This window comes from Amblyomma americanum, chromosome 8, assembly GCF_052857255.1.
Source record: "Amblyomma americanum isolate KBUSLIRL-KWMA chromosome 8, ASM5285725v1, whole genome shotgun sequence".
In the NCBI taxonomy this organism is placed as follows: Eukaryota; Metazoa; Arthropoda; class Arachnida; order Ixodida; family Ixodidae; genus Amblyomma; species Amblyomma americanum.
The window spans coordinates 70,031,148-70,056,634 of record NC_135504.1 but is presented as its reverse complement, the minus strand read 5'-3'; the positions used below and the strand labels follow the sequence as shown (position 1 = coordinate 70,056,634).

The 25,487-nt window shown below is 47.3% G+C and overlaps 1 protein-coding gene across 1 annotated transcript; it reads left to right on the top strand.

Annotated features, from left to right (window-relative positions):
* Nucleotides 1-2,490: 2,490 nt before the first annotated feature.
* On the top strand, nt 2,491-24,022 carry LOC144102484 (uncharacterized). The gene is made up of 10 exons (XM_077635746.1): nt 2,491-2,533; nt 5,610-5,750; nt 6,672-7,454; nt 10,984-11,019; nt 15,578-15,724; nt 18,155-18,183; nt 19,200-19,265; nt 21,030-21,135; nt 21,966-22,048; nt 23,754-24,022. Exons 1-10 carry the CDS (start codon nt 2,491-2,493, stop codon nt 23,853-23,855), a joined length of 1,536 nt encoding a protein of 511 aa, XP_077491872.1. The 3' UTR covers nt 23,856-24,022.
* Nucleotides 24,023-25,487: the final 1,465 nt, after the last annotated feature.

Genomic DNA, 25,487 nt, shown 5'->3' with positions numbered 1-25,487 from the left:
CGAAAAGCTTCACTAGGCTCGTCAACACCGGGTTTCGCGTGAGCCACACTATAGATTTGCCACAGCTGAGCATGCGCGAAACAGAGTCACGTCACGGATAGCGCAGGTGGTCGCTGCTGCCGCAGCCGTCGTAGCCACCGCGCGAGAGACGCAACAATGACAAACGAAGCGAACACGAGGCAACGCGCTCAAGAGACGCCAGAAGAACGCGCTGCACGACTCGAAAAGCGTCGTAACGAAGATGCGGCTAGAAGTCGTGCCACGTCCTGCGGTGACTCTTCAACTACAGAAGAGACCGGTTTGAGTCCTCGACAGCGTCGGAATGAGATGCTGCGTAGACGACGTGCCAAGGAAACGAAGCTTTCGCAATTCAACTAGGGTTAACCAGAGCTAAACCAAAGCCAATTTTTTTTCCTGAAACCAATTTTGATTTCATTTACCTTATGTTGCGTTTTGATGAAGGCGAAACGCTAAGGCGCCTGTGTGCTGTGCGATGTCAGTGCACGTTAGTTTCGAGCGTGTCACCCAGTCACCCGCGAACCGTTAGACACCGCGCAGAGCGCGATGCCTAATGACTTCTTGCTTTCGCGACACCGACCGAACCGCATGTCGGCGTGTCAAAGACTCTTGGGTCAGTTTGGAATCTCCTCTCAAGTTACAGCGCGCTGTCGATACGATCAAAAAGAAAGGATCGATAATGAACGTACGCTAGGACCCAACGTCATGCAGAGAGGTAGTACAAAATTTGGGAACTCCTCAAGTTTCCGCCAACCCAGCCGCAAACCCAACCCAGGGAAAGAAAACAAATCGTTAAAGATCCCCAGGTGTTCGAGATTATTCCGGAGCCCTCCACTACTAGGGTGCATCGATGCCAGTGCCTCGACGCCAGCGCTGGCATCGAGACACTCTACACCACTACGGCACCTCTCTCTCTCTCTTTCTTCTCTCACTTCTACCTTCCTCCCTTCCCTTACGGCGCGGTTCGGGTGTTCACCGAGGTATGTGCGACAGGCGTCATTTCCTTTTTTGGCTTCTAGCTACATTCAGGGTCAAACTTGCGGCCCCGCTGACGGCTCGAAAAGGTGACGTAGTGAAGCTTTTCGCTTCAAAGAACACTTGTAGAGGAGACGCAGAATTTTCGCACCATTAGCTAGAGGCCACGAGCGCAATCTTTTTCGTGCACACTTGACAGCAGCGCCACAGCGGAGGGCATCGCCTCGCTAGAGCAGCGTCTACAGAAATACAGCATATCTGCTCAGGCATCCATAGCTGGAGCGTCCATCTACAAACCCAGCGTATCCGTCCGCAGGGCGTTCTTTCGCGTGGCGCAGTGGCTGACATGGTCGCCAAGCGTAAAAACAGCAGCGATGGCGGGGACCAGGGGCACGGGGAAGAGGACAGGCAGGCGGGGCAGAGCGAGACCAAGCTGCCCAGACTGCTCATCGGTGACGGAGAAGTCGCCGAAACAGACCAGGAACCCCGGAAAGAAGACCAGGAGCACCAGGGTGAGTGCGAAACTTGCTTTATTCACATTTGGACGCACAGTTGTTTCGCAGCGGTTTGCATGGACACCTTGATGCGCCTTGGTATATGGCGTCCCGGTAAAAGCATGACCCCGTTGCATCCATTATTAGTGCAAAAGCTGTACTCTAGGCGTGCCGACCCCGAGAAATAATTTTGTCTTGTTTGAAGCATTCGGATAAGCTCTGTTAGTTCGGAGGTACGTCGCGCCAGCTGCAGACAATGAGAGCAGGGCGTCCCGCCAGCTGCCGCCGTGTGGACAGGGTGTGCCGAAGAAGAGTGAGGAACGCGGTTTCGTGCACATGCAGATACCAGAGAGAAGAGGCGAAGAATGAAACACGTGCTTTCGCACGCCTACTCGGCTTAGCTACGTTCAAACCCCACCACTGTTTTATGCTTTAGAGCCGTAGCCATATATGAGATTGTCCAGCTGAAGTGAAACAATGTCTGCATAGCGTCATGCGTCGTTACCGCAAACTCCCAGAGCCGATTCACCTGCTGCTGGCCTATCAATTTTGCGAGAGCGGGGAAGAACGCACTGTTTCGAAATGGCTAACAAAGGCCCCGCCAACGTGTTAGTCGCACTAGACGCTATCCAGGCGTGCCACGAAGGAACGTGGGACCACCGAGAATGGTCCGTTTTTGCCCGTTGCACAATCCACACCGGGCTCTGTTCCGGGGAGACTATAGTATATGCCACTGTACTGTCGCTTCCCGGCTTCCGTCCCCCAGGACGGCCGTGGTGGGCGAATATTCGAAAATTTAGAATAGCGAATCGAGTATACTTGTATTCATTATTCAGACGAACCAAATAGTGTATTTTCAAAATTATTCGAAACAAATCGGATACGTTCTCAACTCTTCGGATAGTTTTTCGAATAATGGCAGGAGGTTCGAATAAGGCCAACTGTATTTTTATTCAACGACACGGCCTACACCGACGCCGCGGACCGTCCTTCCAAGAAAACTATGACGGAGCACCACGACGCGGTCCATTTGTGCGGTGGCGTTCGTAATGCTTGTACATGGCCTCTGAGACGGCAGGTTTCGGACAAATTCAGGAAAACCCTGTCTGGAAGCTGGGTTTTTATGGAGGAAAAACGCTAATGTGCCCGTTTGCTGTGCGATGTCAGTGCACGTTAAAGATCCCCGGGGGGTCGAAATTATTCCGCAGCCCTCCACTACGGCACCTCTTTCTTCCTTCTTTCACTCCCTTCTTTATCTCTTCCCTTACGGCATATATATGAGACAGATACTGCGCCATTTTCTTTCCCCAAAAACCAATTATTATTATTATTATTATTATTATTATTATTATTTCATAAAAGGTCGTTCTACTACAACTAACCTTGTGACTTTTATGACGTATACATCAGCTGAAGTCCTTCAGCGGAGTCAGGTAGACGCTGTGTACTGTGATTTGAGCAAAGCTTTCGACGTTGTTACTCACTCATTACTTCTTCAAGAGCTTCTGCTGTTTGAGATCGACGTTTCAATTGTAGCCCTTCTACGCAACTATCTTCTTGATCGGTCCTGCTTTGTCAGTGTAAATGGACAGACCTCATTTGTTTACACTCCAACCAGCGAGTTCCTCAGGGCTCGGTATTAGGCCCGCTTCTGTTCTCCGTTTTTATCAATGACGTTTCCTCCGTGGTCAAAAACTCCTCATTTCTCCTTTATGCGGACGATATAAAAATGTTCAAGGCAATACATACTCTTCACGATTGCTTGTCATTGCAATCGGACATATCCGCCTTCTCTGATTGGTGCTTGAAGAATGGGCTCACTCTCAATTCATCTAAAACCAAGGTTGTCTCATTTACGCGTAAAACGCACAGTCTTCTCTACTCTTATTCGGTGAATGGTAGGCCGCTGCCCAGGGTTGATGAAATTAATGACCTCGGCGTACTTTTCGACCGTAGCCTCAGCTTCTCCTCTCATACAAAACGCATTGCTCTACGGGCTATGCGTACACTCGGCTTCATCTGCAGGCTTTCGAGAGAGTTTCGAGCCCCACTTCCTTTCTTAAGGCTCTACCTCTCCATATGCTTGCCGCTTTTGGAATATGCGTCTGTTGTTTGGAACGGCACTTGCCAGTCGAACTGTGAAAAAATCGACAGAGTTCAGCTAAAGTTTTTACGCATATTTCAACATCGGTTTTCTTGCAAAACTTCCAGCTCTCGTCCCAGACGGAGTAACTCACTGCAGCTTCCTTCTCTTAGCTGCCGTCGCGTGAGGGCAGATATAATTTTCTTGTATAAACTTCTTCATGTTCACATTCTATGCCCTCAGCTCCTAGCGCGTATCCTTGTGCGTGTACCGCGAAAGAGCATAAGGGAATTCAGACCATTCCAAGTTTCTGCGCTCCTGCACTCCCTCTCCCCTCTGGACAGAATGCAAAAGTTGTTAAATTCTCTTTGTCCTCACCTTGATATATTCGAAAATTCTCTCCCTTCCTTTATATTGGATGTCCGTGACGTTCCACTTTGAGCACTCTTTTTCTCATACATAACTTTCCCTTTCATGCATTTTGTCTTTACTACACTTGTGCGTTTGCACCGGTATTACATTGTTTTTTTCTCTCCTTAATTGTTCATCACGTGTACTTGTTTTCATTAATATTATTTCTTTAATACTGTATACTCATGCCTGATTGTCTGTAACGCGTTCACTAATTACGTTTCTTATTGTGTATGATTGTATTTCTAGCTTGTATTTCAGAGGTTTCTTATTCGTTCTTATTAGTATTGGCTTTATTCTTGTTTGTATTTTGCTATATGCTGTACTTGGCTGTTATCGGTCGTTCATTCTCTTTGTTTATTGTTTCATTAGTTATTTATATGTCTGTTGCCTGTTCTAGCTGTTTTCATTTACCGCTGTTCTCGCTGTTTTCTTGTTTTCGCTTTCTTGCTTCATGCTTGCTGTCACGCCTAGTTTGTGTCTTTTTTTTCTATCGCCTTGACTGCTGCATTACCTCCCCTGAGTGTCTTCCTTTGTAGTGAAATAAATTTACATTTTGTGCGTGTGAATGGTGTACCAGCACCAAGACCTATGGGTTGTTCCTGGGCACCGAAAAAATAAAGATTGATTATTATTATTATTATTATTATTATTATTATTATTATTATTATTATTATTATTATTATTATTATTATTATTATTACCCTGGATCTTGGAGGCCACGGCTCATAAGTAGCTGCTAGCAATCTCATTTCCCGCGGTTCTAGTGCCGTCGGGTACCCACCCGTTTTCTAATGGTTCCAAGGCTTCCTTCGGCCTGGTGTTCGGCTTGGGAAAAGGGTCTTTGACCAAACCAAGCAAATGGCAGTTTTTCTGTATATAACTTGATGGTCCTAGAGTTGATTGGTCCTTGATGATCCTAGAATTCGTGTTGCGACCGCTTAGTGGAAATGGGGGTTGCGTCTTTTAGCAGCTATAGCTCTAACTTCAGATAGCTTTTAAACTTATGGCACCGTACAAGAGCAGTGCCACAAGTGTCGCTTTATTGTTTCGAACGATTGCTTGTTATGTACGAATACTCGCACAAGCAGCGAATATTAATACTAATATTCCACTCGTATTCGATTTGATTCTTAGCTACAATATTTGTACTCGATTCGGAAGCGAAACTGCGCTATTCGTATTCGATTCGTTTTCGAAAAACTACCATTCGCACAGCCCTAATTCGTGGCCTTGCCCCTTTAGACATTCCTTTCAAGAGCATAAACTTCATAACGGTTTATAACGAAATATTGGATGTAACAAAGGAATGACGATTCCTCATCGAAGCTCGGTCAACACGGGCTATAAAGAAGCTACGGCTATAACGAAGTAATCGCCTGGCCCCTGCAATTTCGTTATAACGAGGTACAACTGTAGTAACCTGTGTCTACTAAATGCATTAACCACCGTGCTCTTCGGTGAAGCTGCTATCGCGCTGGTAAACAATATCAATTCATTATCATCATTATCAGCATAATCATGCTAAGGCTTTCTCTTTCTCGCTTTTTTTGCTGAGAGAAGCGAGAGGCACAAAATATTGCAGCCAGCTTTTCTGAAACATTTCTTGTACATTCCTCGGTTCACAGCGGCCGTGGCGGAAAAGAGAAGCAAGAGTGACAGTGGCAAGGAGCCGGATGAGGCAGACACGAACCATGAAGTGTCCGAGGCCAAGAAACGAAGGGTAGCAGACGACAGCGAAGGCGCTGAGAACAACGGGACTGCTCAAGGTAAGCGGGAACGCCGGTCTACGCAACTCTGCTAGTTCCGTCTCCCGAGATTAGGGGCAGACGCCTGTGAAATGGGACGCAATATACGGGCGTTATCGGTTAAATGGCCGGGCCAAAAAGAGAGTTTTACGTGTTTACGTCTGCGATAATGGCGAAAGAAATGACGAGGATATAGCGTGATCCAGCTTAATTTTACTGTTTTTTTAACGGAAAGTATCCTCAATTGGGTGCACTGCTGCGGTGCACCCGCATTCGCGTGCTGAACCACGTTGAAACCACGCCCTGGTTGAGCCAGACTTACCTGTAGACTTTTCCTTCCCTGGGGTCCGCTCAGGCAGTCAGCCACATGTTCCTCTCTACAGATGCCGCACAGGGCATGCGCTTATTCGCGCGCGTTTAATGCTGTGCGTGACACCAACGCCCCCTTTATTTCAATGGCAGTCACTTCGCCGGCTTCGCAATGGGACCCGCTTGGGCGCTTCGGTTCGTTTGCTCGTCGCGGTGTGGCGCCACTTATGTGGAGCGGTGGCTTACGTCATAGCACCAGCTGCTGCCATGGCTGACGCATTATCCTATATGCAGCGCCACCTCTCGAAGAAAAAGAGAACAAAACTTTGTTCCCCCTTTTCCCGTGGCATGTCGCCAATTCATGTGGTGCTTTATGTGCTGCCTGCCTCTCAGTACACGTGCGGATAGCGCACAAAGTTTGTTGAAATCAGCTGAGGTCACTTCCAGTTTTTGTCACTTCTGGCGCTTCCTGTCTTTTTTATTACTTCCGTAGCTATGCTTCCATTCGCCGAACAGTTCGTGCCATGGAATCACGTGGTATCGCGTGGAGTGTGTCCGTGAACATACTACGTGTTTCATTGAACGTTAAGTGCATTGGTTTTTCAGACTCTCCGATCACTTCCACCCTCGCAGAGGTCACCGGCATCATGACAGGGGCAGACACCTCCGGGCAGGCCCCGAGAGACGAGGGAGGCAGGGCGAAGGAAGAGAATGGAGGAGAGAAGAGTGGCGATAAGGCGGATGAGGAGGATAAGGTAGAAAAAGGCAAAGGCACAGAGGAAATAGGAGTCATAGTTGGAGATCAGCTTCAGGACGCGATTGCGGCGGTATTAATTGTTCTGGGCTTGGTAGAAGGCCAGGAGGGGAGAGAAGGTGAAGTCGGTGAGGGAGGAGGAGGAGGAGGGTACTACGCGGAGGTGCTGGTTCAGACCGATGGAGGAGGATATTCCAGGGAAGAGGTGGTCGAGAACGACGAGAGGGAACAGACGACAAAGGAGACAGGGCAAGAAAGCGAGGGGAATGGGAATGTAGGTACTGTTGACGAAGGCGAAGGGGAGCAGGGGAAGGAACAGGAGAAGCAAGAGAGCGAAAGAGGCGTAAAGGGAAGTGACGAAGTGGAGAGTAGGGAAGAGGAAGAGCGTGACGTCACGGAGCATAAAAAGGAGGAAAGAAAAGGGGCCGAGGAAGGTGAGGAGGAGGGACACGAGGACTCCGGCGTGTCGGGAGATGATGAGGGTGAGGATGAGGAGCGGTCGGGAGAGGAGGATGAGCAGGACAGTGATAAGGTCAAGAGCGATGCGGACGAAGAGGACCCCATCCCCCTGGCGGTGAAGTACAGCAAGGAGACCCACGTGATCTCGATTCCCCTCTCGGCCAAGATGTCCGCCCTAAAGAAGAAAATCACGGAGTGCACCGGTAAGTGTGGGGCTGTGCTCTGGGAACCTAAAGCATTCTCCTTTTACCTTCAGCTGGGACGCGGCTTTTGGTTTTTTTAGAGCGCAGCTCTTATAATATTAATAATAATAATAATTGGTTTTTTGGCGAAAGGAAATGGCGCAGTATCGGTCTCACATATCGGCGGACACCTGAACCGAGCCGTAAGGGAAGGGATAAGGGAGGGAGGGAAAGAAGAAAGGAAGAAAGAGGTGCCGTAGTGGAGGGCTCCGGAATAATTTCGACCACCTGGGCTTCCGTTCCTGGTTTCCGTGTCCTAGTCGTCGGCGTGGTCGCCGTAACTGGGTGTCCAAGGGTAGATCCCGGAGGATGGTTAGCAGCGTAACGCCCCCTCTACCAGCCGTTGAGCGCTGCGCTCAAATTTCGCATTACCGCCTGTCGTAATCATCGGTAAATTTTTTCTTGGTGCATTTACGTGAATTTTTCTAGCATATTAGAAATCATTTTGTGACTGCTCTCACAAAGTTTCACTGAAAAATTCTTCAGAAAATTGTTTTCTAACATATACATTTTCTTTTAAATCTGGTGAAAAGGCCGCAGCGTTGAGAAAATGTGCCGGAAGGCTGGTTCAATATTCGTTGCGTTCCTACTGGTGCGCTACGGGTCGTCAGTCTTAATTTTTTTTTTCACAAAGCACGAATTTTGGTTTTGAGTGTCCGTTGACACATCTACGTTCATAAAATTTCATACAAAAAATTTAAAATTCACTGATTTGTAAAACAATTAACGTCTTTGTAGAGTGCAACCAAATAAGTGAGGTCAAAATCGATAAAACAGTCGTGACTATATCTGCTTAGATACTAAGCAGAAAACTGTAACGGGGAGAAACGCTCATTGTTCCACCGTTTGTCTGCAATGAACAGCCGCCGCGGTTCACTAAAAATTTTTCTTTAGAGTACCCGCCGGGTAGCTCAGTGGTTAGAGCGCTCGGCTACTGATCCGGAGTACCCGGGTTCGAACCCTACCGCGGCGGCAGCGTTTCGATGGAGGCGAAACGCAAAGGCGCCCGTCTGCTGTGCGATATCAGTGCACGTTAAAGATCCCCAGGGGGCCGAGATTATTCCGGGGCCCTCCACTACGGCACCTTTTTCTTCCTTTCTTTTTTCACTCCCTCCTTTATCCCTTCCCTTACGGCGCGGTTCAGGTGTGCAACGATTTATGAGAGAGATACTGCACCATTTCCTTTCCCCAAAACCAATTTTCAATTTTCATTTCTCCTGAGGGAGCCAATGCCGAAAATGTGTTAATTTCGATTCTGCGGTAATAATAATAATAATTGGTTTTTTTTTGGGAAAGGAAATGGCGCAGTATCTGTCTCATATATCTTTGGACACCTGAACCGCGCCGTAAGGGAAGGGATAAAGGAGGGAGTGAAAGAAGAAAGGAAGAATAGGTGCCGTAGTGGAGGGCTCCGGAATAATTTCGACCACCTGGGGATCTTTAACGTGTACTGACATCGCACAGCACACGGGCGCCTTAGCGTTTTTCCTCCATAAAAACGCAGCCGCCGCGGTCGGGTTCGAACCCGGGAACTCCGGTTCAGTAGTGAATAATTCAGAACTTACCTTCGGCCATTTTCTCTAATGTGGCGTTTTTTTTTTTATTTTTCGCGGATCATCTTTGTATAGGTAGCAGAGTTTAAAGTGCGCCCGCCAGGTTTCCAGCGCCCTCTGCAGCTCCGAAAACGCACAACAAAAACAAATAAAGAGATTACATGTCTATTAGGACATGATAGAAAAAGATATAAAGTAGAAAAAGTGGCTCAAAACTCATCTATCAAAAGTAAAAAAAATAGTCTACTTGGAAGGCACATCGCGTATGCGTTTGGCAAAAGCATGAAATAACGATGTCTTGAGCATGGAACAAAAAATATTTTCAATTGGTCTCTCTTGAAAATCTATAGACAATCTATAGATTTAGGGCCACAGACATTTAGTAGACTTATGTCTATATACAGTCTATAGACTACGAATAGACATAAAGAAATATCCATGGGAAGGAAATAGCCTTTGAGAAGTCTATAGACTGTCTATAGACCATTTTCTTAAGGAAGCTAGCCTTGACCCTTGAACATCGTAGAATTCTCATAAAGTCTTTCAGCTACCCTTTAATGCTCATTTATAACGTACATTTGGCTCCAGTATTAAAGACAACATCACAGCTTCATTAGACTGTTGATTACTGCAAACGTATGAGCGAAAATCTCGCCTGTGCCTGGTTCTAAATGTAAAACCCCGTTAATACGTGTCTCACGAGGCCATGCAAAATCTTCTAAACCCCGTTAATACGTGTCTCACGAGGCTATGTAAAATCTTCTAATTAAGCAAAAGTTCTTATGAGGACCCAGAAAAAGTCATAACGGAATGTCCAGTTTTAACATTGGTTTATTTAATGAAAAAAATCCGTAATTGTTAAATACTAATTAACAAATTGTTAATTAACAACAACAACAACAAATCCCATGTACCTGCTTCGCATCAAGTTTCAATCGTGTAGGTTGCTTCAGAAACCTACGCTCGCACTAGTTATGATCGGCGCTGTTTTTAGCGAAAAAGCCGAGAACGTCCGTTGAATTGACTTTACTAAATAAAGATGAGCGCAATTCAATGATTTGCTTTTCGATTACTATCCTAAAGCTCAAACATGTCGCAATAAGATTACCGTTATGACATATCATTCGTGTTGTGCATAACCTCTTCAGACCTGCATGAGCAGAAGTTCTGTTTGTTAGCCGTAACGTTATAATAATAAAAAAATTAGAGGGACACTTTAGCTCCGCATTAGGGATGTGACGCTATAGCGTTCATGGGTTAATGCCTAGAAAATCGAATCTGGTTATAACGATATAATAGATAAAACGAAGGAATAACGATTCCCCTCGGAAGCTCGGTCAACACGGGTTATAACGAAGCTGCGGCTAAAGCGAAAGAAATCACCAGGGCCCCCTAAATTTCGTTCTAACGAGGTTCAACTGTATATGCGGAGTTGATAATTTTCATCTTTACAATCAGATATACATTAGACCCTTCGTAACACTCCTGCCACAGTGGCGCAGCGTTTAAGCTGTGCGCTACTGCCCTGCGATGGCAGGTGCCGCCTCCAGTGGTGCCTATGAGATCCAGGTAGCTCTTCTCAAGCAACCTTTCACGACCAATCATTAACTGAGCTGCCATCTGCCACGGTGGGCAGGTTGTGATGGCCTCACAAAGTCACGTAACCTGAGTGGCCCAGCTCCCCCTAAGTTGCTTCTCTGGGAATTTTTATTGGATTTTTCGCTCACGGCCAACGACGCCAACGACGACGTCGACTTTTCTGTGCGACACGGCTCCCTTGACGCTATGGAGAAACCATCCGGAAAGCGTGGATTATGTGCGTCCCTTCCGTGGTTTAGTCGCGCTACGCTGTTTTAAACGGTGGCATCGTGATTTAATAACATTACTTGCCCGGCGAATTTCATATTTTATTTTAATGGCCGTTGTTTCGTTCGCAGGTGTGCAACCCGAGATGCAGAAGCTGTGTTACAGAGGTACGTTGCCGGCTTTTACTTTCTGTTCTCTCGGCTACGCCATTCTGTGCTGTGTGCTTTGGATAGCCTTTTCTTTTTGTCATGAATATTTTATGAACTCATGAAAAGACTTTTTCATATTTTTTATGGTTGTTATGACACTCACATTGGAGTCCATCCGGAGGCTATATACATTTGTTAATGGTCGGAAATGCTGTTCGAGCTCTGTGGTTGCATAAAAGTTATTTACCTAAGTTTGGCGGCCGCCATGAGGCTTCCGCTCTGCAACATTGCATCCCGCAGATACCATATTCTTGGCAAAGTCGCGACTAAAATCTTCGACTAATAAGGGCGCGTTCACACTTGTCCAGAAATCCGGCGAGCGAAGCGGATTGGGCAGCTTTTGACGCCGAGCGAGGCGGAAAGCGGCGCGGCAAAGGCAATCGGGCTGGACCCAAATTTTTCGCGTTCGCCGCCGCCTCCGCCGCGACAAACATGACGGCGCCCTTCGAAGCACGACTTCTCGGCTCGGAATGAATTCGTCGTCGTCGCGGCTTTTTTCAGCGCGTTCACTGGCCATAAATAGGACACCGGTCCATTGGTTCGTATCACCTCACCTTTAAGTGAACGTATACGTGATAAATATGCTTTATTTTTTATTTAGTGTGACGATTCTGCCTCTACTCGGCTTAAGAGGAGCGTCGGTTTTGTTCACAGTACTAGTTCCCGTCCTCACAAGCAGATGGCGCCACTAGGCTGGGTGTTTCTTTGCGAGACTGCATATGCTGAACTAAAAACGGGAATGTGATCGCGTTTGGGTATGTAAGCATGCATACGGTTATGGTACACAGACAGCATCGATTTATGCTCTTTTCTAACCATATCTGTGTACGCCGCGTGCGATGACGTGGTGGCCGGGAAGTGTGTGGAAAAGCGAGAAACAGCAGCGGCGCGGCGGTTTCGCCTCGCCCGGGTGTCAACAGATGTGAACGGGTCGCTCGCCGGGTTTTTGGACAAGTGTGAACGCGCCGGGTTTTCAGCTGCGACGGCGGCGCGGCTCAAACTCCCCGATACCTTCCCTTTTTTTCACACATGGGTGTTCGGCGCTGGGTGCGAGCGAATTGACCTCCTCCGAATGCAGCGGTATTCACATCTTTGGTGAATAAGAAATGGTCACGCATAGCTGCCGGAGTTGCGATGCGGAATGTTTACTTTTTGTCTACGGTTAAGACGTGATGAAATGTTTGATGGCGGTTGAACACAGAGGTCCGCCGGTTTGCATCGGTCCTGTTTCGCGGGTCGCCGCTATTTCACACGCACGGCTAAACCTTGACGGCTCAACAAGGGATCGTTTCTGCAAAACTTCGTTGGCAACTGGCCCTGTGCATGGGTGAACGAGGTTATGACTTTTCTGATGGCAAAAACGCTACTATAGCGCTAACAGCGGTTCCCGGCCAATGAGCGAGAGTTAACTGCGTGTTCTCTGTCGATGGTTTATTAACGAGATAGGATCAAAAGCCTCATCGGGGAAAAAAAATTGACAGGGCGGGTGCCGCTGTGTAAAGCGAGATTGAGCCACAGCTGTTAAGGTATTTATTTTTTGCGATATGCTGAGGTAGAGAGTATGAGGGCGACTTCATATCTGTGTAGTTCTTGAGCGCTCTTTTTACTATTCCACAAAACTCGGCAAATAGACCGTGCTAAATTCCTTCGCCGTCGCCATACACTCCTTCCGCGGCAACCGTCCTCCTCATTCCAGTGTAACTACCCTCCGAATGGTTCCCGTGACAACCACCAAGCGGTTCCGCATTCTTACGCGATCGCCATACCCACCTCCTTTCACCGTAACCACCCACCAGTTACGCATACATTCGCTCCCGTCATGCCCTCTTCGTTCCATGGTAACCACCCTCCGAATTGTTCGCATGGCTACCAACCAATCGATTACGCCGACGACTACGACATACTACTACTACAACGACGCGAAACCAACAAATGGGAGCTTAACAGCTGGTGCTGTAAAATGTGGTGTCGGTCATAAAATTCTCCCAGTCTCTAGAGGGATGTGGCGTTACTAGACCAAATAATTATTGCCCTGGAAGAAAGTGACATCACCAGACCAGAAGCGATGTAACGTCTTTATCGAAAGTGGTGTCACTTCCGGTAGAGGCGTAAACAGCAATGCAGTCGCACTGCAGACACGTGTGGTAATTAGGTGTCCTGGGGAATTTTTTGTGGGAGTGGCGCGTGAGTCGGCGGAGGCCTATGTGAAGCAGCGCAAAGCATGGACATAAGAACGGCAGGAAGGGGCGCTGACTAATATCTGGTGTTCATTTAACCGAGCGAACATGTGTATACGCATGCTAGGAAAGATAACGACAGCAGGGCCACGTGTAGGCTACGGTCAGGACGCTATTAACATGCGTAAAAATCAACAAGAGGCGATATAAATTGAAGACTCTATAGCGATTGAAGCGCGTAAAAATGATAGAACGAACCAGTGAAGCATGGTCTGAAACAGCAAGCGATAGCGAGAGAAAAGTAATAAGGCCAACTACAAAAGGCTCGGAATATCCGCGGTGGCGCCACTCACCGACACCAGCTAGGCTGCCCAAGACACCCTAGCTCCAGCTACCCGAAGTGCTCCAAGCTTCGGCAGCTGTAGTGCTCCTGCGGGGAGAGGGGGGGATTCTATCGCGGAATCGATAGGGCGATGGTTGAGGTCGGAACTCAGGATGGCGTTCATCGCTGGCGCTTGTGGCTTAGCGCTGCGTTCCGCTACATAACCCCCAGCGTGGCCGGCGCAGGCAGGCTGTGAAACAACCTCGGCCAACCTGGGATGCTGAGGAAAATTGCCGTTGCTAACTCGCAACCTCATGATTGCGCGGTGGTGTGTCTTTACAATCAGCTACCATAACTCGATGACTACAGAGGTAGTGTGCGCCCTTATGTACATGTAAGCTGCACACGTACTATCTCGGGAAAAAGTAATAGACCCCATCTCCAACTTCCAATCGCTGCCACTGTGCGTAAGGGCGCCACCTGACAAATTACTTCGGGTGTCGAAGCCGGAGCAGTGCCCCCCCCTCCCCGCCCCCCCGCCTCGAAACCAGAAGTGCTTTGTAAGGTGAGGCCCCCACGCAGAGTAGCAGCGATTGCAACTTGGAGGGAGGGTCTCTTCCTCTTGCCCAAGATAGTATTAAAGATAGTAAGTAGCCCAGTACAGAGGGAAGCAATGCACCCCTTTCCTTTTGATGGACAATCAAAATTCTATAAATGCATGCGAACGACAGGCCAGCTAAATGACTCCCAGACTCTGCGCTCTTCCGGGACTAGGGAAGGGAAGCGATAACGGTACGTGCCCCCTTCCACCTCCCTTCCCTGTTTTGCCAAAAGAAAAGCTGCACACGACACATGATCAGCCAGGCCTACTGCGATCACGTGACCACACAGGGCGAATTCTGGTCGGCGCCCACTTCAAAGCCAGTCTGTATGGGATTGCCAGTGGACAGCAGATGAAAGTGGAAGTTTGCTGTTTTGACGCACTGCGACGCCGACAGGGTCATTGACAGCGATGTCACTTACTACAGAGAATGTCTACCGTGGAGATGCACCCACAGCTTAAGCGAAACCTTGTTCCGCTTATTTCATTCGTTCCACGTCGACATTCTGCACATGCTCCTACGTTTCGCATCGACATTGTTCCTGTTGCGTTGAGGGCGTGAGGAACTTTTGTCGTCATTTCCTTCGAATACTGGGACCTTCCACGCCTACTACTAGTGTGCCACTACAGGCCTTAGAAGCGAGACCTTTGAGCTGTGTATTTTTGACAAAGACTGCAAGTACCAAGACAGTCGTGGCTCCACTAAGCGCTTTGTTTCTTAGACCGGCAGCCCCACACACCGTATTGTCCCAAGTGCTTCGCGATTACTTATGCGGACTAACAGATGTGGTATTCATCGGTGCTGTATAATATAAGTGCGCTCTTTCTGTCCTCGATGCGGAACTGACTAAGACGTCATTTGTGCTCTAATACTCTTTTATACTCTTACTCGCTCACCCCATCCCCCCGCCCTTACAGTAACGCCATCATCTCTTCGCGTATCTAAAAGAATAGTTTATTAATCAATACATCTGATGCCTGCAACTCCGGGATCTGTTAACCCCATTTTTCTTGCTCCCCGTTCTACACTGTGGACTAGCCGACATATCAACAGGGCCTGGTGGATCAAGCTCTTCAAACTCGATTCGGTTTGTTTTATGGGGTTTAACGTCCCAGAGCTATGAGGGACGTCGTAGAGCAGGGCACCCGACGTTTTCGACCACCTGAGGTACTTTAACGTGCACTGACAACGCACAGTACAGGGGGCTCTAGAATTAAGCCTCCATGTATCGAAATGCGACCGCTGCGGCCGGGGCTGTACCCGCTTCTTTCGGGTCAGTAGCTGAGCAAAATAACCACTTAGCCATCACAGCGGCTGTCAAAGTCTAGAATCTTAATGCGGTCTCTAGCAATAAATTTTACTTCCCCTTCTCCCCCATTTTCGAGGCAAGTATCGCGGCGCGTTGCATTTTGCAGGGGTGCCAAAGCCTCTGGTGGACACCGCAACCTTGCGGGACTCGGGGCTCTCGGCAAACGCCAAGATCCTGCTGGTGGGCTGCACTGTGAACGACCTGTACACCATCATGACGCCCGCGCCCGGAGCCCTTGAGAAGCCTCCAGCAGGTGCGTATTTACGCTGCGCCCATCGGTGCCGCATCGGCCAGCGCCTGCTCTCGCTTTTTCGATGCCTGTCACATCGCTCGCTTTCAATGAGACCCATTCGGACGACACCTTTCACTTGCTCGCCGCGACGTGGCGCCACTTAAGGAGGGAGTCGGCTTGCGTCATGGCTTACGTCATGTCGCAAGCTGCAGGGGAGTAAAGCGCCGCTCCATCATGGTGCTGCCAACAATTCCTGCTCAAAACGACACAGAACTGAGAGCTCGCTGCTTCAGCAAGCATGGAAATCTCTTTATGGAAATATTTTCGTACTTTATTATTTATTATTCGTGTGTATTTGCTGTCCGTGCTGGCGATATTGCAGTAGTGGGCAAGAAAAACAAGAAAAGGCGGAATACGCACCAATGCAATGTGATACAATGCATGGAATTCAATTTTACGTGATTTGAAACATAGTACATACGATACAGAATGCAATACACGAAAATAATAAAAATTAAACAACACAGTAAGCTAGACAAAAAAAAATACATAATGCAACATGAGGATTCTGATGCGTGCTCAGTAGTAGAAAGCGGATTGTTCTGGCAATTAGGTTCCACTGATAAAACATTGCCTGAAGAAAAAAAGCCGTATTTTAAAGCGTTAATTAGAACGAACGAAATACGGCTTAAAGTGGAGGTTAAGGTTCTTCTGAACACATTGAACCTAAAAACGTTGCGGATGCGTTGTCTGTAGCGGCCGTCATGGTGCCAGTTAAAATCACACGACCTGAAACGATCGTTGTTGCCAGATTAGTACGCCCCTAATTTTGCCCATGGAGCAATGGCTAGCTATCAAGAGGCGTTACCATAGTGGCTGCCGTCGCGTTTAGCAAGAATGTCGATAGGATGTGAATGGGAGCGCGGTCTGGGCTTTCAATGGCGCTGTGCTTTGTAGCTGGCACTAATACTCCGTTATAAAGCGCGGCCTCGCGAAGAGAAAGAGAACAAAAATTTTTCGACCATTTTCCGTGGCACGTCGCTGATCATGGGATGCTCCTCCCAAGGTTCGCGAAAAACAGAGAGGGTGGTAGGATAGCATTGGCATCGAAATCGAAAAGGCACTGAGTGAATGATAGCGTTTTATATCTGTCGTCATTCTGAAGCGTGCTTCACTCGATCTTAACCTCTTATTTCTTTATTTGCCTTACACTGCAAACAATGGTTAGGCTCAAGCAATATGATCACTTGACAAACGCACAAAAGCAGAAAATGTGGCTCTGCATCGCAGTGTTCGTGAATTATTCCACTCATTCACAGTGTGGAGGACAAAAAAACAGCTCCGAGGTGGCCACATCAACCACTTTTTTGGTAAACTATTGTACCGGAGGAAACTTTGGCCCGGACCCACCCAATTGATGAAGCGAACCGGAGCTGGGACTCATATTAACATTTGTTTCCTGGTTGTGCTGCACTTCCTGCTGGAGTTGGTGTTGAATATGACGAGCGGTCTGAGCTTGTGGTTAAAATTCAAAAAGTAGCTAACGAAAACTATTTCACCACAGTTGAACGGGATCTGTATTGTGGCCTTGGAGATCGAATGCTCATAATAGCCTGAGCGTTATTCTTTCGATCTTTGTAATGGTAGGTTTGGTATGCGTGAGTCGCAAATTACACAAGCGTATTGAGGCCTGGGCTTACCCTGGACATGTATTTACACGTACTACTACGTGTTTGTTCCGTCCACGGGTCGCGCAGTCACCGCAGTTGCCTCCGGTGTTGAGTATAGTGTTTCCATCTTAGAAACACTACTCAATCGCACTCAACGGCGACCAGAGAAGTTCTTCTCATGGCACATCTGCTTACTTAACCACGAGCCCCACCCGTCCACCTTTGAGAGCGCCCTGAACTGATGGCCCAAAGAGATAAACTCTTTGTCCTTTTCCTGCTCTTCCAAGCAAGCTCGCTTGCGTATTATATCCCAAGAACGTCCTTGCAAGTTATGTCTCTAGTTCCGCAGGCGTTCCTTTCCTCTACTAAAATTCAAGTATTCTCTCGGCCGCTGAACGCCAACGTGACAATATCTCCTCATATGCTCACCGCGTTCTTACATTTCTTGTGCATGCATAAGCCACTGTGCGAACCGACATTAAAATGAATGAATGAATGAATGAATGAATGAATGAATGAATGAATGAATGAATGAATGAATGAACGAACGAACGAACGAACAAACGAACGAATGAATGAATGAATGAATGAATGAATGAATGAATCAGTCAGCCAGTCGATTGGTCGATCGACCAATCAATCAATCGATCAATCAACCAACCAATCAACCAATCAGTCGATCGATCAATCGGTTAGTCGGACGGCCTGTGCAACTGTACATAATGTATTTACACTAACTTTAAAGTACATGACTTCTCTTGTTTTTTTTTTGTTTTTTCAGTGAAGAAAGAGCCACTCTGCAAGCAGAAAGTGAGTGCACAAACTTTCAAAATGAGCGTCGAAATGCGTACTTTAGGTCCGTGGTTTTCACAGCTGATGCAAACGTGCTATCCTTTTTTCAACTCACTTCGCGAACCGCAGTTAATGACGTGTTAACTATTCTTGTGTAGCCAAGTGCCTTTCTAAGTGAAAAAAGTGCTTAAACGCATACTTAATAGCGGAGTTGCTATGGCAAATTTCTGTAGATGCGTAGATCTGCGCTTCACTCCTTACATACCTTGGTTTGTTCAACTGAACGCTATCTTTGCGGTGGCGTCAAAAACATTGACCCATGTAAGTCACCGCCTCCAAAACTTCCTTTTTGAAATTTTTGAATTACTCTGCTTAGCATATGCGGCTTCACTCGGCCATCTCACCAAGACTGCTTAAAATCTGTCGATACAAACTAGGGCCCACCTGGTATCCTGTAGTAACAGAACGTTAAACGTGGCACTCCACTGCAACCATCAGGAATATATCGTCGTACAGCATTTTCGAGCTCACCATATATTGCATACTACATATTCAAGGAGATCGTCGGTACCCCTGAAACCATGCACATTTGCGCATGTCTACTCAACTTAGTAATCAAAGTAGCTTTAAAGCGTAGTCAGCAGAACATGCGTGTCTTTAAATGACGTGCGCTGTCACCTCCTGAAAAATGTTGGAACGACCTTCCCAATGTCATCGCTACTATCTCTGATTATGAATTGTTTCATGTTAATTTACATGTTTAGTTGCATGCCTTACCATTTATTACTGCACCTTGTCACAATGTGGCTTCATGTAGTTTGCATTTGTATGTATTTATTGTTTGCGGACCATGTTTAAGTTCGACAAATCAACCTGTATTCCTTTATAAAAGTGCGTAACGATGTCCTTACTTAAGCGTAGCTCTCCTGCCATATCTTTCTGATTGTAAACCGCAGTGCCCTATTCAGGGTCTGTAAAGTGCCTTCGATAAGCGAATATGCGTGTGTTGTGAATTTCCAATTGGTATTTTGCAGAAGCACAAGAACATAGTCGCCGACGGGGTCCCCGAAGATGCCATCCCGGGAATTCTCAACGTTAATGTAAGCCTGTCATTATCATGCACTGTTTGCCGCACGTATAGAAAGAGAGGGAAAAAAACGGGTAAAATTTACGAGCACTTGTCTCTACCCTTGGGCGAAGAAGCGATATGGGTAGCAGCGTCCCACCCTCTCCTCTACCCTCCTCCGCAAGACCTTCCTCTGCCAGCAACAGCACCAAGACTCGTGGGGGAAGTAAAACAGACAGGATAGGCATTGACTTTATACACTGCGTGAAGCCACAACAGCAAGGGTCCTGGCGAGTTCTATTTTGCAAGTCATACTTTGTTTCCCTCTCTCCACCCTTATAAAAATGGTCTATAGACTTCTTATAGACTCTATTGTCCTCCTATAGATATTTCTTTTTGTCTATTCGTAGTCTATTGACTGTCTATAGACAAAGGTCAAGTAAAGGTGCATAGACATAAATCTATAGATTGTCTGTAGACTGTCTATAGGATTTTTATTGTCAATTGACTGTTCTCTAGGGTTTGCCTATAGAGGCTATAGATTTTATAGACAGAAGTGTATAGACGGTCTATAGACTGTATAAAGAAGTTTTTGTAAGGGCGGATCGGCCGCCGGGAGACAATAGCGCCCCTCACTCAATACAACCCGGTTTCTCGCCATTTTATTTCGGCAGCCGGACAAGATGGCTGCCAGAACCGCGTCACTTACGCCTCGCTTTTCTCCCAGATAGCCACGCAGGAAGGGCATAACTTAGGAGAGGCGGTTACGTCACATTTTTTGAAGCCGGACGTCAATACTCCTCTTCCCCTTCTCCGCCACTTGGCCATCGTCTCTGCGCACTTGCGCATGCGCTGCAGAAAATACAACAGACGACGCCGCTGTGCCCAGCGTTACTATTTGCTGCGCCGTTGGCGAAAGACTCCCAGTAGTCCTTGCGAAAGTGCGCGAATACCGGCACACTTTTTGGCGTGCACTTAGGTTATACCGGTATTTGAGGGGCCTCCCCTGTCTTGATCTTCCTGCGTGGCTCACAGCAGTCTAGGTGGTGTTGGTGCAGGGGAATGCTATCGTGGTGGGCTGAAAGCGGATGCTCTCGAATGCTATGCCTTTTGCGGTCACGTGACCAAGCTAGCCTTCTAAGGGTCCGGTCTTATGGAGCGGATGAGGCGAATACATAACTACCGGTGCCAGCACTTCACTTCGAGGAAAGGCCGGGGGCTCAGGAGTCCCTGCAGTGTTTAGCACCTAGACTTGTACCCGTAGATTGAGTTGTCATCCGCCGCGGTGGCTCAGGGGTTAGGGCACTCGGCTACTGATCCGGAGTCCCCGGGTTCGAACCCAACCGCGGCAGCTGCGTTTTTATGGAGGAAAAACGCTAAGGCGCCCGTGTGCTGTGCGATGTCAGAGCACGTTAAAGATCCCCAGGGGGTCGAAATTATTCCGGAGCCCTCCACTACGGCACCTATTTCTTCCTTTCTTCTTTCACTCCCTCCTTTATCTCTTCCCTTACGGCGCGGTTCAGGTGTCCAACACAACACGCGGTTCAGGTAGCGCAGTATCTGTCTCATACATCAAGATATATATCTCGATATATGAGACAGATACTGCGCCATTTCCTTTCCCCAAAAACCAATTATTATTATTAGATTGAGTTGTCCGCGAATCACTGGGGGCCAAGGGCTCGTCAGTCTGTGTTGAATGACCTTTCCTTTGGATCCTTTTCACACGTAATAGTGAGAAAAACGAATGAACGAAGAAATGAATGAAGGGATGAAAACATGGCACGCGCTCCTGCAGGACCCGCTTCCAACCCAGCCTTTAAAAGGCATGCTGAACGGGCTCAAGCAGAAGGTTCGGCTCACGTTCAAGCTAGAGAAAGACGAAGTGTGGATAAGCACAAAAGGTGAGCCTGATAGCGCTTATATGGTAACCGTGAGATTTTTTATTTTGGGAATCCATGCGTTTTGACTTTTCTCTTTTTTTTCGGCGTCTCTTTTTGATGCTAAAGCCGATGAGCCGGGTTCTTTGCTAGCCATCAGCCAGGCAGTAGGGGCAGGCGGTAACTTGCGAATAGAGGAAATAACCGACTACGAAATGTGGTGCCTGCCATGAAACGCTGTTGATGCTGTGCCTAATATCATTGCACAGTAAAAATAAAACTAAGCTTTGTATTTTGAAATCATTACGGCACTGTGTCACCAGGGAGGGCTTTGCTAGACGACGAGCCTGAAATCATAAGTCTTGGTCTACCAGCCTGGACTGCTTATAGGCTTTTGAGTTCTGCTATAGTCCACGAGGTCGTGGGTTCGACACCCAGCTGGCTTCTCATGCGGCTGCACCCTGGTGGGAATGAAATGAGAAAATGTTGTCGCTAGCCTAAGTGTCTTGTACGCGCTCAAATACCTATAGTCATCGAAATTAATACGGCATCAAATAGATTTCTAGTTTGATCTCGATTTCCGTGACGGCTCGTAGCGTAGCTGCGGTACACAGTAAATGAATAGTTCTTTGTCACTTTGTCGTTCTTTCAATGAAGAGGGCTGTAATGGGATGCTAATGCTTTGTTTGAAAGTACCATCATTCTTTGTGATCTACGCTTGCAACGTGTATAATGCGTCTATTACTAGCTACTTATACTTCAGAAAATTCTTTTTTTAAATATCCGTACGTTTTTTTTTGTTTGCTGCACTTGGAAATGAAGCTCAGTGGGTCAACCATTACAACACCTTTCAGAGGACACAGAGAAGATCAGCATCGACGTAATTCAAGCAGTGGTCTCTGAGCCCATCGAGAAACATGAAGAGTACCACATAATGGTGAGCCCGTTTAAAGCCCTCTGTCAGTTGTACTTGCCTCGCCTGGCCACTGAAGGTGCTTGAAAACTTTGCGATGCCCAGCATCGAGGGAACTCACTGTACTACATGCCATATGTATCTGTCATGGACAATGCCTTCTATACGTTTCGCAGAATATCTGGATGTATGATGCCTATCAAGGGGTCTTCCACATTTAGGGTGAACACGTGAGAGCGCGCCAGGCGCTCGCCTGTTCCCCCTAAATGTGGCCGACTCTGTACAGTGGCCAGAGGTGCACGCGACACTAGGTACACAAATATGTTCGTATATACGCCTGTATAATGTAACTAAAAATCTTCTCGTGACCGCTGGTTAACACCCGTGGGCCGACCCAGAACGCTTCCTGTATACGAGAAACGGAACGTGACCCAACGTAGGCACCATATTTTACTGAGACAACCCAGTTAGCTACAGCTGGAACCGTATTTTCTACTTATTTAGTTTGTCTCTATTCAATTTGGCCGTGACGTCATTAGTGACGAAAACAGCAGGAGGTGGGGGAGCAAATGGCCAATTAGAGACATGGCCGGTATAGTCGCGACGCCGCCGCTATAGCCATCACTTAACTGTCGCCGCATCTAGCCCGGACGTGTTTCCGAGACCGTGCTCCGCTAGTCGAATGCAGAAGCCCCGCTCAGTTTCCTTTCCTAGACGAAACTAAGTGCCGACGACAAAGCTCGTCAGGCGTGTCAAACGCGCCGTCGCGTGCTCTGTCATTCGTCAGCCGGTCCGCGATGCGACACGGTCGTGAGGAGTGTTTATGCGAGTGGCACCATGGGCGTATTCTTTCCACGACTAGCATGACGTCATCCCCCGTGGTCTACAAACGAGAACGAAAGTTAATCGTTACAATACACAGACCCTAATCGTCATTTCACTAGACGAGCTGCGTATACAATCGTCTTAATGCGCTACGGAACGAATTATGCTTAATCCGCTACAGATACGTCTAATTATAGGGTAGCCCTAATGCCTTTTCATTTTATGCGATAGCGTATACGGCTCCTTCGGTCGAAAATCCGTCGTTGTAGTAGTAGTCAGCACCGCTTGTCGGAAATAATCGGCGGCTGCGTAAAAAAAAAAAACGTGTCATGGTAACTTGAGATTCTGCTGATTGATGATTGATTGGTGTGTGATAGGCTGTGAAGAGTTCATGAAATTATTGTAAATAACTGATTAATTAAAGAAATGAAAAAATAGAAAAAGGGGGTTCAAAGGTGTCAAAACGCTCAGAATGAAAAACCAATGCTTGATGTTGGTAAATACAAAATTTAGAATGCGTAATTGATTGGTTATTAATTGAAAGAATCGAAAAAAGAAGAAAAAATGTGTTCAAAGATGTCAAACTGATCAGAATGAAAAGCCTAACCCACTACGCTATCGCGCGTCATACCCTTAAAGCGAAGCTCAAGTTTCCTCTCCAATTTTTCGCATGCGTCTTTATGACTGCACTGCGGCATAGCCTGCTGACTGAGCACCACTGCCGCTTTCTCGTAATGTACGTGGACGCCATTTGTCGAGATTAGATTAAGGGCAATATTTCGGAGTCCCTCAGTTACTGCACAAAGTATAAGAGACAATGCATCTAAAAAAAGAGTCGTATCGTATCTGCAAGGCATTAAATGAAATGTGCACTAACAGTGGCGCTTGCATTGTGTTCCCTCAGGGTCTTCGGGTTGGTCCCTCGGAGAAATTGTCTGTCTGGACCTACATCTACTGGGTGCCTGCGCAATACGTGAAGGCAATCAAGGACCACATTCTAGGCTGAAACGACGGAAGATTTTGACTAGGGTGAAAGTGATAAAGCGGAACCGCGGAATGAAATAAAAAAAGAAAGAAAGCGAGGCAGGGTCACAGAAGAAGGAACAAGCATGTACCGCGTTTTCTCGCATGCTATCTTCGTAACCTCGCCAGCACGACGGACAGCCATGGACCCTTGACGATAAGCGCGTTTTTTTTTTTCAAATGTCGGAATCCTGTCCTCGACGCAGAAGTGGGTGGGGACCTGTCCTCTCCGGCTCTTGACGACACTACAACGCAGAATTCTGAGCGATCAACAAGAACGATGTTTTGCGAAACGACGGAACACTAAGCCTTGCGCAAGCATACACATTAGAGAGGTTTAGTTTCACGTACGTAGAGGCTTCACGTATGTAGAGCTCTTACAGGTGACCAGTGCGCATGCGCAGAACGCAAAGGGTATGCGCGAGTCTCACGTACGTACGTGAGATTCGGATTTTTACGTTGCGGTCTTTGCGTTGCTTGCGTACGTAGCGTTGACAAACATGGCAGCGCCCTGCCCGCTGCTCCACAGCGATAACATCTTCGTCGCTAATCCCTTGACGCGATACCGTGTTCTAAACTGTTGTATTCGCAATCAATTTGCCCATTCTTACCCTAGCATAAAGTTTCAAGCGTCAAATAGCTTTTGTTTTTAAGATATAAGGGCGATTTCCCAGCTGTTAAGCCAGCGAAGCAGCGCTCTTACCCAGTTCGATTGGCTTGGCTTTGACTTGTCTTGTCTTAGAGTGGCTACAGGAATGTCTTCATCTGTCAGTAGATGGCTCTAGAAAGAACGCGCGGCGTCTGTCGCGTACGTGCAACTAAAAGGGGTTTGAAACGACATGCCCGTATGCTACGTAGACTTCTCACGTTTGCGTACGCGAACTCTATACGTACGTATTTATTTTTGTCTATATATAGATATAAATAGATAAACATAAATATAATAGACAAATATAAATAGATTTATAACCTTAAATAGATTTATAAATATAGATATTTATGTCTATTCATAGTCTATAGACTGTCTATAGACAAAAAACTATTTATACACACAGAGTTTTCCCGTACTCTGGCAATTCTCGTGCGATAGTATGAACACCAGGGACCGAGAGCCAGGGACAGCTGGCGATGAAGTTGACATACCATGAAAGAAGTCGGTTTTTGCATATGCTCTTCTCGTTTAGTGGATGGCGCCGGTATGTCTGGATACCAGGGACAGAGAGCCAGGGACAGCTGGCGATGAAGTTGACATACCATGAAAGAAGTCGGTTTTTGTATATGCTCTTCTCGTTTAGTGGATGGTGCCGGAATGGATAACCTCGCTGCGACAAAAGTCCGTTGATCACCTCTAGTTCGCTCACTCGGAGGCGTATGTACTCTGAAACGCACGCATCCAAGAGCTCGTGGCAGCTATAAATTAAATGAAGCTGCTGCGACAGCTTGACTTAGCGAGCTTCAATCCAGGTCTTTCGTAACGTTACAGGCATGACGCCTTTGTGTCGTCGGGGTCAAGCAGAGTTTTCCAACCGGAGCCTAAGACTGTGGTAAACTCATGCCGTTTCTTCAGCAGACACAGTGTGGTCCAAGTGTCGTTCCCAAAAAGCTTATTATCAAA

Bases quoted from the DNA above. Each gene is read 5' to 3' on its own strand.
- LOC144102484 (XM_077635746.1), top strand. From the start codon at position 2,491: ATGACGGAGCACCACGACGCGGTCCATTTGTGCGGTGGCGTTC. The intron at 2,534-5,609 runs GTAATGCTTGTA...CTCGGTTCACAG, and splicing joins CCATTTGTGCGGTGGCGTTC to CGGCCGTGGCGGAAAAGAGA. The intron at 19,266-21,029 runs GTAAGCCTGTCA...GCGCTCCTGCAG, and splicing joins CGGGAATTCTCAACGTTAAT to GACCCGCTTCCAACCCAGCC.